At 42.7% G+C, this 14,143-nt stretch overlaps 1 protein-coding gene across 7 annotated transcripts in view; it reads left to right on the top strand.

Annotated features, from left to right (window-relative positions):
- The window catches only part of GRAMD1C (GRAM domain containing 1C), a 92,099-nt gene that overhangs the window by 29,886 nt on the left and 48,070 nt on the right, over window positions 1–14,143 (top strand). For 4 of the 7 annotated variants that reach the window (XM_014577702.3, XM_075906503.1, XM_075906497.1 and 1 more), the window contains one exon: window positions 10,644–10,728. The exons of 1 other annotated variant lie outside the window; for it this stretch is intronic. In XM_014577702.3, coding sequence (XP_014433188.2) covers window positions 10,644–10,728 — 85 coding nt within the window. Of the gene's footprint in view, window positions 1–1,020; window positions 1,181–10,643; window positions 10,729–14,143 lie in introns of all 7 variants that reach the window. 2 more of the 7 variants (XM_075906492.1, XM_075906488.1) reach the window with 1 other exon arrangement.

The raw sequence follows: 14,143 nt of genomic DNA, 5'->3' as shown, positions 1-14,143 counted from the left end.
CCAGCCCCTCCCACAGCTCACATTCCCCCCCCCCCCCCAGAAATTCCTGTGTATGGGCCTGACTTGGTACTTGGTTTTCTTGTAGCCTTCTGTGCATCCATGGGAGCCATTAGTGCTCACACTTTTATCTGATGATTTGAGATTCTTTGGGTATATCCATACTGCATACTTATGACTTGTATCCACACTGCATATTTACGGTTCTTGGCCCTGCTGTGAGTGCAGGGGACTGAATATGATGCCCTCTGGATATCCCTTCCAGTTCTAGTAGTCTATGATTCTGAGACAGCATGTACAGCCGCTCCCCGAGTTGCGAACGGTCGAGTTACGACTATTAGCACTTACGACTAAAGCTCCCATGGAGCGGTCGTAAAGGCGGTCCCCGAGTTACGAATGCGACCCGCACTTACGAACAGCGCCGTTGCATGTAACTCAATGGGGTCCGAGTTATAAACAGATCGAGTTACGGCCAAGTGTTTGGTCTGTAACTCGGGGAGAGGCTGTAGAGTCCATATGCTACATGCACCCAACATGGGTATGAACTGCAATGTAGATGGTCAGGCACTGCTTAGGCAAGTAAAAACATGCCAGAATCTTAGTGGATGAACCCTCCATGGCTCTCTGCATGGCCTCCCCCACTCCTCCATCTACACTGCAGTTTTTAGCAATGTAGTGTTATGCTGTCTCCCCTCTACCAGAGCCTTTCCCTGGGAAAGGCTTCAGCAAAGAAATGCTCTGGCAGCTGGCTCCAGCAGTGGCTGAGTGGCTTATCTGTGTTTCAGCTGGAATATTTAGTACACGAGCATTCACCCTGTGTTGTGTATTTTAATGTCCCTTCTCTAGAGATTTTCTTGGTTATGTCCCTAAAGTGGAAATGATGTTGCTGGAATTAAACTTTTTGTAATCCTGCTGGTGAACATCCCTCCTGACCCCAGGTGGGACTGAAGGAGAAAACGACCTTTCTTTCCATTCTGTCAGCACAGATAACCTGAAAACATTTAAAATCTGTTTCTCCTTCAGCCTCTGCAAATAGGAGGGGGGCTGGGCCAGAGAAGGGGACATAATGACACTAGACCACAGATCTGTGCCTGCCAGTGGCCAGCTGGAAGAGCGCCCTGTGCTTAGGAGACTCTCCTCTCCAGAGCAGCTCAGGGTCAATGAAGAGGATCAGAAAATGAATGTAAGTAAGCCCTAGTCCTGGCTTTTAAAACTTTTTCCTACAGTGGCTATGAATATGCTTGCATTTCTTTCATTGCCTGCAAGTTTCTGATGATCAGTATTCTACAGTTCCTACAGCATCTGGGATGCCTCTTGCAGCATTATATTTATTTTCCCTCTTCTTCCTAGTTAAGAAGTGGCTCATGTGACCTGTTAAATGCAGCATAATTGTTTTCAAAATCTAGTAATAGGTGACTACAGATGCTCAAATGGCCCTTTTATTTTCAAAAAACCAAAATGGTTCACAGCATGTGCCCATGCCTTTCCAAGAGGGTTTAAAGCACCCAGTATACATGCTAAAGAAAAGAACAGTGTGATGCATGGTTGGGAATAGGATAAAAATTATCTACAAGTTACCAGTGTGAACATGCAGTCCATGTTGATTGTTATTAAAGTGGTTACCATCATGCAGCTTTTTGGCTTATATGAAACAAGCTTATGGCCTACATCTACTCTCTCTTGGTTAAACAACATTTACTGAAGTTAGACATTTTTAAATCAGCAGGATCAGGTAAACTGACATCCAAGAGTTTTAAGAGATGACCAAGGAGCTGTCCGAATAGTTAATATTGATTTTTAATACTCCTTGGAGATTTAAAGGGGGTTGGACAAAAGTTCATGTCCTGCCAATATTTTATAAAGGGGAAATGGGAGGACCCAAATAACTATAGGTCTGCCAGCTTGACATCAGTCCCAAGCAAAATAATGGAATGGCTGATCTGGAATTGGATTGCTAAAAAATAAAAGGAAGATAACCTAATTAATGCCAACCAATGTGGGTTTATGAAAAATAAATGTTGTTAAACTAACTTGATTTTTTTTAAACTAAATTACAGATGTGGTCGATTAAATATATTACCTCAACATAGGCTTTAAGGTATACTAATGTAGAGCCTTGCACTCCATGACATGTTAAGGACCTGGAACAATAAAAAATCAATAAGGCACACATTAAATGGATTAAAAATTGCTGAATGATGGCTCTTGAAATGTACAGGCCGTCCCCGGGTTACGCACAAGATAGGGACTGTAGGTTTGTTCTTAAGTTGAATTTGTATGTAAGTCGGAACTGGTACATATTGTAGGGGAAACTCTAGCCAAACATTTCTCCAGAGCTCAGTTTTATTCTCCCACACCTCACTTCCCTCAGTCCTTTATTCTCAAGCTGAGGTGTCTGCTGAGAAAAGCCGCTCCGCGTCTCCCTGGTCTGCTGGGGGGAAGCAGCTAGTGTGGGCTTGCCTCACCCCGTTTGTAAGTAGGGATCCGATGTAAGTTGGATCCATGTAACCCGGGGACTGCCTGTAATTGTAAATGGGGAAAAATCAGCGAGTGGATAGGTTTTCTGTGGGATCTTCACCTTATGTTGTTTAACTTTTTTTTTTTAATCAAACACCTGGAAGAAAACATAAAATCATTACTAATAAAATTTGTGAATTACACAGAGTAGGAGAGTGGTAAATAATGAAGAGGACAGACCAGTGATATGGAGCAATCTGGATTGTTTGTTAAACCTGATACAAGCAAATAACACGTTTCAGTATTAGCAAATGTAAGGTCGTATATCTAGGAACAAAGAATGCGGGCCGTGCATGCTGGGAGGACTTTATCCTAGGAAGCAGTGATTCTGAAAGACTTAGGGATAGACCTCTCATCCTCTGGGAGCTGAAGTGAGAGAAGTTTGAACAGGAAGAAACTAAACAGAAATCGGGTAAGTTTTCAGGGGATATTTGCGTGGTATGGTAAATGCTGTTTGATTGTAATCTAAGTGGTGTTTCTGAATTTTATCTGATAGACAATGTCCAGAAATTCCAGATGAAAACAGTTAACCTGCACTTCACTATCCCTCAGAAATGGTGCACACATCTGGTCTCTACTTTTGTTTCTTCGGCCCAGTTTTCTCAAAATAGACTGCTCCAGATGATATTTACTTCCAACCTGCAGTCTGACTTCAGCGCTCTGTTCCTTCTACTCTTCTACCTTGAAGAATCTGCATTGGTGGAATGAAGCCGAGATGAGGTGGCTCAGAACCGCTTGGCTGTAAACACAGGGAGTAGAAATGAAAAGACAGGCTTTGCTGATTGTAACATGGGGGCTAAGTGAAGTTAATGGCTATAAGCAATGAATATCTCAGGCTGACAACCTGAGGGCTTTGCATAGCACTGGGACTCGAAGTGCTGCCCTCAATACTTAGCAGGCGTTAATGCTAAGATCCAAAACCACTCTTGGAAGGTGTGAGGGTCTGTGATTGAGCTCAGGATATGTGCGAGCGCTATGTCACCACTCGTGAAGCCATAATTTTGTTCATAGCTATTTATATTTCCATTCATATCTGTAAAATAAAATCTCGAGAACACAGGATGTCAACTAATCTGTGATGCGGTTTATCCTTCCTGCTCTGAGACACTGAAGCCAACAAAAAAGGCAAATGCAATAGACTAGTGGTTCTCAAAATTCATTGCACCACAACCCCCTTCTTGCAACAGAAATCCTTACATAGGGGACCGAAGCCTGAACCCGCCAACGCCCCATTGCCCCAGCTTGGGGACAGAATCAAAGCAAAGAAACAGAACTAAAGTTTTGGCGGGGCGGGGAGGGGATAGGCAGAAGTAAGGGATGGGTGTTTCCTAAAGATACTGTGTACTTAAGTAACAGTTTCTTCTGTAATACTTCAGTTCAGGAATGCTGGAGGTACCTTGTTTACCTTTGCTGCTATTTTTTCACAAATTGCATGGCCTACTTAAGGCCATTTATATAATTAGCAACATTTCATAAATTAGGCTTCATTACTTAGCCTACCATTACCATGATGTATTTTTAATACTTGCAAAAATGAATAAGACGATTGGTGATATGGTAGTGCATAGTTTTTCACAGATTCTCCCCACATATAGCTATCTAGTTTCAGCATAGTATTGTCCTGGTGTGGCCTTGCATGATCTTGCATGTATAAGGACATAATTAAATTGTGAGAAATACTCAATAATGCTAATATTGAGACATCTACTTCCTGTACTAAAGGCTAGTGATTTCTTTTACTCCTTGCCTGTCCTCTGCATATCCTCTGTGACATCTCATGTAGCCCAAAATGAAAGCCTATCCTAAATTTCAGTACACTTAGGCTTATAGAACAAAAATATCATATAGTAATGGAGAAATACGAGGTGTTGTTCTTGGAGACGCTGAAAGGTGTTAGGAATATTTTATTACCATTTTTCTATGTTATTCATTTATTTGTATTATCATGGTATCAAAGAGCATCAGCCATTTTATGCCAGGTGTCTGGAAATGTGTTCTATTTGTCTTCCAGCACAACTTGCCCTTCTGGTTTCAAAGACCGGGATGGCTGGAAAGTCAACACTTAATTCTAGCCCTAGGAATGTGAACCAGTGGCCATACAAAGCAAGTAATAGAGAAGGTTCAGAAAGGTCAATGTCTGAATTCCTTTCAGTGGAACTGGACTGATTAGATAAGAAGTCAGAGCTGGTTTTTCCTAGCTGTCTGAAAGCTTAGTGTGCAAAGGAGCAGGATGATTTCATGTTGTCCTCTGTTCGAAAGGTTGCACAAACAGACATGATTTCATATGCTACCAAAAGGTCCTCAGGTAAGGAATATAGACACAACAGGTTTAATGCCCTTGAGACTGAGGTTGCTTAGTGTTTAGATTCAGGAGACTCCCTAGAGTTTTGATTCTCACTTCTGTTGCCTAGGTTGAGTCAGGCATTAGGGCTTCCATAAACACATTCATACTGTCTCCTCTTCCTGATCACCTTTTCCCACTGCCTAGATTTTGCATAGCTCTTTTCTCTCTCACATATTATTTAGAGACATTATGTCTCTTTCCTCTTGGGTTCCCTAAATCAGTGCTGAAGCCAGTGTGAGAGCGCTTATAGTATGATTATCTGCATCTAATGTACTGTATTGGACTGTAAATACATTTGTGTGTGTACTAGTGTGCTATCATCACAAGTGTAAATTATAGTGTTTAAGCATCAAGTTTGAAATCCCTAGACTCCCTGAAACCATAGAAATCTCAGCTGGGTTGACTCAGGCCCCCAAGCTTCTGAGGCTGACAAACTGAGTTCTTTGAAGTTCACTCTGAATCTTTTGGATAAAACCTTTAAAGGGACACTTTCACAAAATGTGGCTGGTTTCAAATAGTGAATTAAAAGCATGTATGCTGTAGCATGTACGCCAAATTCTCTGGCAACAGCCCCTGAATATTGTAACAATGTTAATATTTACAATTTCCATGACATTCTCAAATTATACAACTCATGAATTTTATAACACCCAGACCCTATTTAAATATAGCTTCCTGTGCTCATCTGCCGATTAGTTCCCCTGCTAATTCTTCTGATTTACAAATCATATCTTTTTCATTTTTCTCCCCTCTTATTGTATGAAAACTGCTCATCAACTCGAGGTGGTGGCTATACCCAAAGTGTAGGCAGTGATATGTCAACAGGAGGGCTTCTTCCATCAGCGTAGCTATATCTTCTCATGGAGAGGTGATAAACTACATCAGTGGGAGAAGTTCTCTCATCAGTCAACAGATGGAAAAAATATTTTAATTCCTTTCATTTGGAGTTATTTTAGGTGGTATTTGTAACATTTCTGATTATTTTTTTAAATAATCTGATTAAAAAATACAGTTGGCTAAATGAGAAAAAGAGAATTTGCTATCTTATGAGGATTTGTCACCTCATAGTACCTATTTCCTTGTCACTTTAACTAAAGAACTTGAGTTCCGTGCATTGGCAGACACATAGGTGGCAGGTTTGTATAATTTTTGGTGGTGCCCCATTAGCCACGCCCCCTGGCCTCTGTTAGCCACACTCCAACCCCTGCGCCTCCCCCGTTAGCCACGCCTCTGGAGGTAACATGCTCAGGGCAAGATGGACACATGACCAGAAGTAAAAGGTGTCATGTCACCCCTCTCAAAGGGCTTTTCCCACCATCCTCCTACCAACAGGGATTAGTTTGGCCTCTACCAAACCCCCCTCATGGAACTATCCTGGAGTGGCATTAGCCTAATGTGTATAACATTAACTTGGGGGCAGAGAGCCTGGGAGAAGTGTTCCCTCTAAGACTGTCTACACTCGCGGCTTTTTGCATAAGTACAGCTGTTCTTGTGCAAGAACCCATAGAGCATCCACGCTGCCCACCTGCTCTTGCACAAGGAAATTTACAGTACAGCGTGGTAAGAGAGAGCATCTTGCGCAAGAGCTACGCTCTTTTCTAACAGGTGTAAGCTCTCTTACACAAGAGGGCAGTGCGGATGCTCGGCAGGGATTTCTTGCGGAAGAAACTCTTTTGGCTAAAATAGCCATCGGTGCTTTCTTGGGCTAGAGAACGTCCACACTGCCATAGATGCTTTTGTGCAAAAGCACAGCTCGCACATGGCAGTGTGGACGTGTTCTTGCACAAGACTTCTTACACAAAAACTCTTGTACAAGATGTTCATGTGGAAGAAACCACCAGTGTAGACACAGCCTAAGAGTTTCCTCCCATGAGCAAAATGAATTTTGTGTTGTGCACCACTACTGAGTTCATGTGGCTTGTTTGGATGTGCCACTATGCACCCAAGTTATTAATAAATATTTTTAAATCTTTACCTTTTCTCTTTGCTGCCATGTCTCCTCCCCTTGTTCCATCAGCTCCCCTGGTGCCTGCTGCCCCCCCAACTCCTCACCCTCCTCTGCTGTCCTGACTCCAGCCCTTCTCTCGCCCTTGTGCCCACTCCTTCAGTAGCCCCACTTTGATCACGTGAGCTACCCCTCTCATCCTGTATTCTAACACCTCCCGCTACAAACCTGCCCTGCCTCTCTCCTTTGGTGCTGGATCCTCCCCTGCAGGTGTCTGTCCTTCTGCTTCACCCCCAGAATCTCCTGCCACCTACACCTTCTCTTACTCCTGCACCTTCCTGGTGTCTCCCCATTCCCTCACTGCCCCGCCCCCTTTGCCCTCTTTTTCCCTGATGCCCACCCCCTCACCACCCTCTGCCCCTGTTCCCCTCATGCCACTGTGCCCTCTCACATGACTAGCTCCATCCCGGCCTTCCTCATGTCCACCCCTTCTTTCAAGCCTTCTCCTTGCACCTCCTCCTCCAGCCTCCAATGCCCTTACCCTCTCCTCTCCCAGCATCACCCTTTCTCCCTCCCACTGACACCTCCCCTCCTGCCTTTTTCCTCATTGTCTCCACTTGGCCCTCTGGCATTTGTCTCTCCTCTACCCTGTCCCTTTGGTGCCTTCCCCTCTCTTCCCCCACTCCCCTCCTCCTCCGTACATGCCCCTTCCTCTCCCAGCCCTTCCCCTAGTTTTCTCCCTTCCCTTCCCCCTCCACACAAGCCTCTTCCTCTTTCAGCCCTCCCCCTCCCCTACCTTTTGCCTTCCGCTTTGTGGGGCCGGAGTCTGCGCTCCGTCCCTGAACTCCGAACCCACAACGCAGCACCCAGCAGTTTTAAAATCCCAGGCCGTGATGTTACGTCACACCCGGGCGTCTCCCCGCCCACCGGTTTGAACACGCTGTGCATGGCAGCAGCAGCTGGCAAGGGGGAGCTCAGTGAAGGTTGTGCACGGTGGGGCTAGGGCCGGGGCTGAGGGAGAGACACTCTGGGGCCAGGGTAGGAGGACACGTGGGGGGAGGCCGGGGCCCACTCCAGCTCCAAATATTGGTGGAGCATGGGCACCACGAGCCCATACAACTTGCTGCCCATGGGCAGACAGTCAGTGATTTACACAGGGTCATCAGTTCTGGTAGTATGCATCAGAAGTCCCAGATGAGAATGTTAAAATCTAAGGTTATGTGAGGCTTCCTTCACTTTGGAAGGGAAAAAAAATCAAAATTCACAGCTACAAAATGGGGAATAACTGATTGGGTGATAGTGCTGCTGAAAAGGATCTAGTGACTATAGTGGATCACAAATTAAATATGAGTCAACAAGGTGGAGAAAGGCCAGAAGAGAGCAATAAAAATGATAAAATGTTTAGAAATCCTGACCTATAAGTAACCATTAAAAAAACTGGACATGTTTAGTTTTGAGAAAAGAAGACTGATAGTTTTGTTCAAATAGAGGAAGTAATTCCCGTTAAAGAGGGTAGAGATTGACTGATAGTTCTCCATATCCTTTGAAAGTAGAACAATAAGGGTATGTCTACATAGCAAAGTTATTTCAACAGCTGTTATTTCAAAATAACTTTACCAGCATCTACACAGCCAAACCGCTATTTCGAAATTAAATTGAAATAATGGAGGGCTTATTTCGAAATTGGTAAATCTCATTCCACAAGGAATAGCGCCAATTTTGCAATTGCTATTCCTAGCCTGCCAGCCCAGAGCCAGCAGTCGCTGCACCTGACCCAGTGGTCCCAGCGTGAGCCAGGCAGCCAGTGTTAGCCAGCCCTCCACTGCTCCCCAGGACCAGTCTGCCAGCTCCCAGGAGCCTGCCTGATTCAGTGCGGAGATCGGGGACCTAATTCAGGTTTGGGGGGATGCCAAGAGATGGCCAGTTGTTGCTTACATCTCTTTTAAACAAAAAAAGTTTCACCCACTAGATCTAATGGAGCTGTTATGGTATGTTTAGATATCATTGTTGAGACACTGGGAGGTGAGTTCTTCCTCTTTCAGTTGTAATGTGGCTAAAACATGAGGATTTGTACAGCAGCGATTTAGTTTATGTGAACAGCAAGGTGATTTGAGTTAGTCTAGATGACTAGATTAGAATTTGTTTCTATAATATCATTTTATACTGAAGATGTTCCAAAATTCTTTATGTATTAATGAAGTTTAGGTCCAATATTGCAAAACCCAACATGGTTCGTTCCAATAGGCTCCTTTTTGGCAGCCTCAGCAGAGTAGTTAAGGCTTTGTCTTCACTACAGACTTATGTTCACATAGCTATGTCACTCAGGGAAAATCCACATGCCTGAGGGACGTAGTCGTGCCAGCCTTAACCACCAGTCTAGGCAGTGATATATCAACAGAACGGCTTCTCCCATCTGCATAGCTAACTCCTCTTGGGGAGGTGATTAACTACGTCAGTGGGAGAAGTTCTCCCATCAGCGTAGGTAGTGTCTTCATTAAGTGCTACAGTGATACACACTGCAGCACTGTAAGGGCACGTCTACGCTAGGAAATAATAGCTCCCGAAATAAGCTTATTCCCCAGGGAAAGCAGGTGGTGTTGTATCTAAATAACCAGCCCCTTTTTTCAAAATAAAGGTCTTGGTAGTATATACGCTCTGCTTGTTAGTTTGAAATAAGGGAAGTTATTTTGAAATAACTCTCTAGAATAGACATGCCCTAGGGATGTAGAAGAGTAAGTAGTCAATTAGTCGACTATCTGATAAGCCTAGTCAGCTACTTACATTCCCCCCAACTTGCTGCCTCTGTATCAGAGGCAGCAAGGAGGGGGGAAGCAGGAGCCAGTGCTGGGGGAAGCTGGCTTAAAAGCCAGTTCCCCCCCAGCACCATCTCTGTGGTGCTGCCTGCTCCCCCTGCCCTGAGCTACTGCCTCTGTCAGCATGGAGGGAGCTCCTTCTGAGCACCTTCCCTTGTCGACTAATCATGTAGTTGAGACAAATTGTATTGACTATACAATTATCCACTTACCCACCTCTTAACATCCTTAGTGTGGACCATAGTTTTAACGGAATCCTGTTACCCCTAAAAGTAGTCCCTTTAAATAAAGAGTAAATCGTACAGGTAGAGCAGGATTGGGAATGTTGTGTTGCTGATGCTGGTACCTGTTTTATGGACTTCAGTCTTTAGAGTCACCAGTCTGCTAGTTTAATTACAGGAAGTAGCAAAAAATCCTATTGTGCAGCTGTGTTACTAGCAATATTGCTGTATATAACAGATCTGATATTTCAATTTGGAATTGTAGTTTACAGCAGCATAGTTTTATATGAGGGTGAGTCTGAAAAGCACCCTAAACTCAAAATAAGATACACAATTTGTGTTCTGCAAATTGTGTATTTTATTTCAAATCTATTTTGAAATAGCTTATTTTGAAATTTGGTGCATCTACACAGCACCAAATTTCAAAATAATGTGCTATTCTGAGCCATTCATTATCCCTCATGAACAAGGTTTATCAGGATGGCAAAATAGCGCGCCTGTTATTTCGAAAAATATTTCGAAATAATGTGCGGCTTGTGTAGACACAGCGTTATTTATCACTGTCATTAGTCTATCAGGGTACGTCTACACTGCATAGCTATTTTGGAATAAAATAGCTGCACAGTGTAGACGTACCCTGATAGACTAATGACAGTGATAAATACATTTAGATGCTGTCTATTCTTTTTTCCAGCCTTCTGGTGTTTATTTTCTCTGCTCTATAACCCTAGTTTCCTGACGGTATGAAGACAGTTGATAGCTGAAAATAACACTTACATTTAACCTTTCACCTTTTATTGTTGCAGATATCGAGTTCCACTTATAAATATAGGAGTGAGGAGTTTAAAAGACAGTTTTCACATCTGCCAGATCTGGAGAGGCTCATAGTAGGTAAGATGTGAAGAAACTCACAAAACTCTATTGTTGGTGATAATGCCCAACGTTGCAGCAGCAGATATTTGTAAGCCAAAGGACTTCAGTGAAAGCAGGGGGAGTCTGTTTTGCTCCTCCCTCTTATGTGCACTAGCAGCAAATGGCTTCTCAAAGAAAAGCTTCACACTTCTTCATCCTGTAACCCTGGACCTTCTTGAAAGTATACTCCTGTATTGGAGGAAAGCCTCCATCCAGCTCTTCTGGATAAGGTAATGTGAAGTCTCTTAAGGTCACTTCTCCTACCCTTCCTGGACTTGGCAAAATACCTATTGGCAATGGTACATACGTAAGTTATCACCCGCCACAGGTGGTTCTGAGGAGAAAAGAGAGGCTAGGCCATCCTGAGCTGGATGTGCTAGGACAGCATATTGAGTAGACAGGCTCAGAAAGGGCTTGGAGAGTGTGGGGAAAGAGCAGTGTTAGAATATTTATTTGTGCCACTGGACACTTTTCTGGCATGGGCAGTGCCGCTGGTGAACTGTCACATATTGCTGCTTTTGACACTTAATGGTGTTTACTGAGAGGGAGGTGAAGGGCAGAATTTTTAAAAACGGAACTTAGCAAAGGTTAACTAGGTTTAATGGAGGAGAGAGGGTTAAAACTCAAGCTCCCTTGAAAGGAGTCTCAATAAATGGCACCTAAAAAAAATCATATTGCCCATTAAGGTGACACAGGGATTAAGTGAATCATTTTTAAAAATGGGTCAAAGTGCAACCCTTTTTCAGGCTGGCAGGGAGTTGAACACAGTGTTAGTGATGCCTACCAGTCCAGTTGTATTGTCTAGCTTCCGCAGGAGATAAAGTCCTAGAAACATTCCTCATTGTTGTCATTGCATGAGTCCTGTTTCTGACACGCATACACCACTGCCAGTAGGGATTTTGCCACTCATGAAAAAGTAGCAGTAGCACAGAGGATAGTAACACAGAGGCTCTCCTGAAAGCTTTTCCTTTGCAAAGGAGTCTGCTTTTATGAAGGCCAGGGTTTCAAGGGAGAAGAACTGGGATGCCCTTCTTTCCGAAGCAGTAAATAGCCCATGGAGCAGGGAGGAGAGAAAGAGACTGGCAGCACAGAGCTGTATCTTCTTCCTGTTGTGCTCTTTTAAAGGAATAAGGCAGATGTCTAATATGAAGGCATATCCCGTGAAAGGTGATATGCCATGGCACTTATGTCAGGTAGCTTATCTGGAAAATGGTTTATGAAAAGCATAATTTGTCCGAGCCAGTTCGTAAATGAAAGCGAACCAGAACCTCAGTGGTAGGGGAAGTAAAGGGGAAACTACCTCTCCTCAAAGTCATGGCCTGTCAAGTGTATTGCTAAACTTGCTTTGCTTTGAGGCCGGGTAGTGAACAAGAAAGAGAACTATACCACCAAACTTAGGAAAGACTAAACAAGAAATGCAGCATAACCAGCAGTGTCTTTCTGAAGGATGAATGCACCTCTAACATGGATAAAGAGGCACTTGCAGGTAAAAACCTTAACTGTTTCTTGAGGTCATGTGATGCTAGCCAGCAGGCAACTGTTGTACATTCCCAAAGGCACTGAAACACCGATTTTCAGCCCTGTCTTCCCACTCTGACAGATGTTACCAAATGGAGAACTTAAAACCCATTGGATACGCTATCTTCTTGACTCTCTGCCTGCTGCTGCTGCTACGTCACCACTTCCTAGTATGTGACTGCACCATTGGAGACCCACCTCATAAGTACACTTTATCAGAGATAAATATTCTGATACCAAAATAATATGTTTTTTCAGGGCTTATCTGTGGCAGTAAAAAGGCAGTCTTTAATCCAGCAAGAAAATCTTGCTAGATGTTTGGTGTTGGCTACAGCGCAGTCTACATAGAAGCAGCAAAGTGCTTTAATGAAAAGAGAAATTAGAACCTTCACCCATTTGGAAGATGTCATGTGCTAAATCCTTACATCCCTCTCAAGCCTGAGTGGAAAATTAAGTTATTCTATACCAGCAAGTGTGCTTCTGTGTTAAAAATAGGACATTCTTGTGGAGTGAGTTCAATACACAGTAAAACATAAGAAATCTATTTCTTTAGAAACAACGAGTGGGCTTGTGGCACCTTAGAGACTAACCAGAATATAGGATCATGAGCTCTCATGGGCAAAATCCACTTCATCAGATGAACTGGAAAAGTTTTGCCCACGAAGGCTCATGATCCTATATATTTTGGTTAATCTCTAAGGTGCCACAGGATCTCTTGTTTTTAAAGTTACAAACTAACATGGTTACCCCTTTGTAATTTTCTAGTTTGAGTTTATTATATTACTCTCTGATAGAGATGATTAAGAAAGTGATTAAGCAAATTCTACGAAGCATAGTCTCTGGGATTTAAAGAAAAGAATTGTTGATTGACTAACCCCAGCAATATAGAACCTCCTCAGTCAGAACAAATAAAATCATTATTTTATGTAATTACTCTTTACCCTCATGGGAGCAGCATGCCTTTAAAAACAATCTTTTCTGACCTTCAGTCTTAAAACTATTGTTTTCTTGGTATAGAGGATTTTAACCCAAGTTGCATTAGTTATTGTTTATCCACAAATATTTAAGATAGAAATCACTTACTAATTATCAGCAGAAATGCAACTACAGTAATATGGTTTTTTCTTTTTCATAGTTACTCTTGTACATTCCTATAATTATGAAAATTAGAGATAAAGATTATACAAAGTGTCTGATTCCAGAGCTGTACAATACTATAAATTAAAAGCACCGTTTATTTTAAAAGTTTGTTTTCATCTTTAACATTTTACACATATTTTTACGATTAGGCTTGAGGGTTACTAGAACTGGGATTAATGTGTATTCTCAATCTTCGGTTTGCATATTTTGTGCATTTTGACATTCCATTACATATAGTCAGTTGCTGATCACTTGCATCACACTCGTGCTCTACTCTGAGGGGAATCCCATGTGTACCATCTTCTCCAAGCTCTGCAAGAAAGTATGTGTTTACTAATAGCAGCAAAACTGTAACCAAAAGAGGCAGCTGATTGGCAAGTGTATAAAGAGAAAGGAGATGGGGTGGACAATTGTCCTAGTGTGTTTGGTGGTGGTGTTCTTATACCTGCCCAAAAAAACTCTCTTAAACACAGAAGGACAACAAAAAATGAATAAAAGATTCAAGATGGAATTCATGTAAAAGTCAGGACACAGAATTTGAATATTACTCTGTTAGAAGACTGATTTGGAGAGTGTCCCTTTAATAGTTGCAATGCTGTCTGTTAACCTGAATTTCTTTAGGCCTATTCTAACTGTTTCTTGTCCGTTCCGCTTTCAGTTTCCCATGTATTGGCGTTGCAAATATTGCAGAGTAATTTTAATTTGCTTGAAAACATTGTTTCCGTTTGAATTTAGG

The sequence above is a fragment of the Pelodiscus sinensis genome, chromosome 1 (genome assembly GCF_049634645.1).
Source record: "Pelodiscus sinensis isolate JC-2024 chromosome 1, ASM4963464v1, whole genome shotgun sequence".
In the NCBI taxonomy this organism is placed as follows: domain Eukaryota; kingdom Metazoa; phylum Chordata; order Testudines; family Trionychidae; genus Pelodiscus; species Pelodiscus sinensis.
This window is presented reverse-complemented; position numbering and strand designations above follow the sequence as displayed.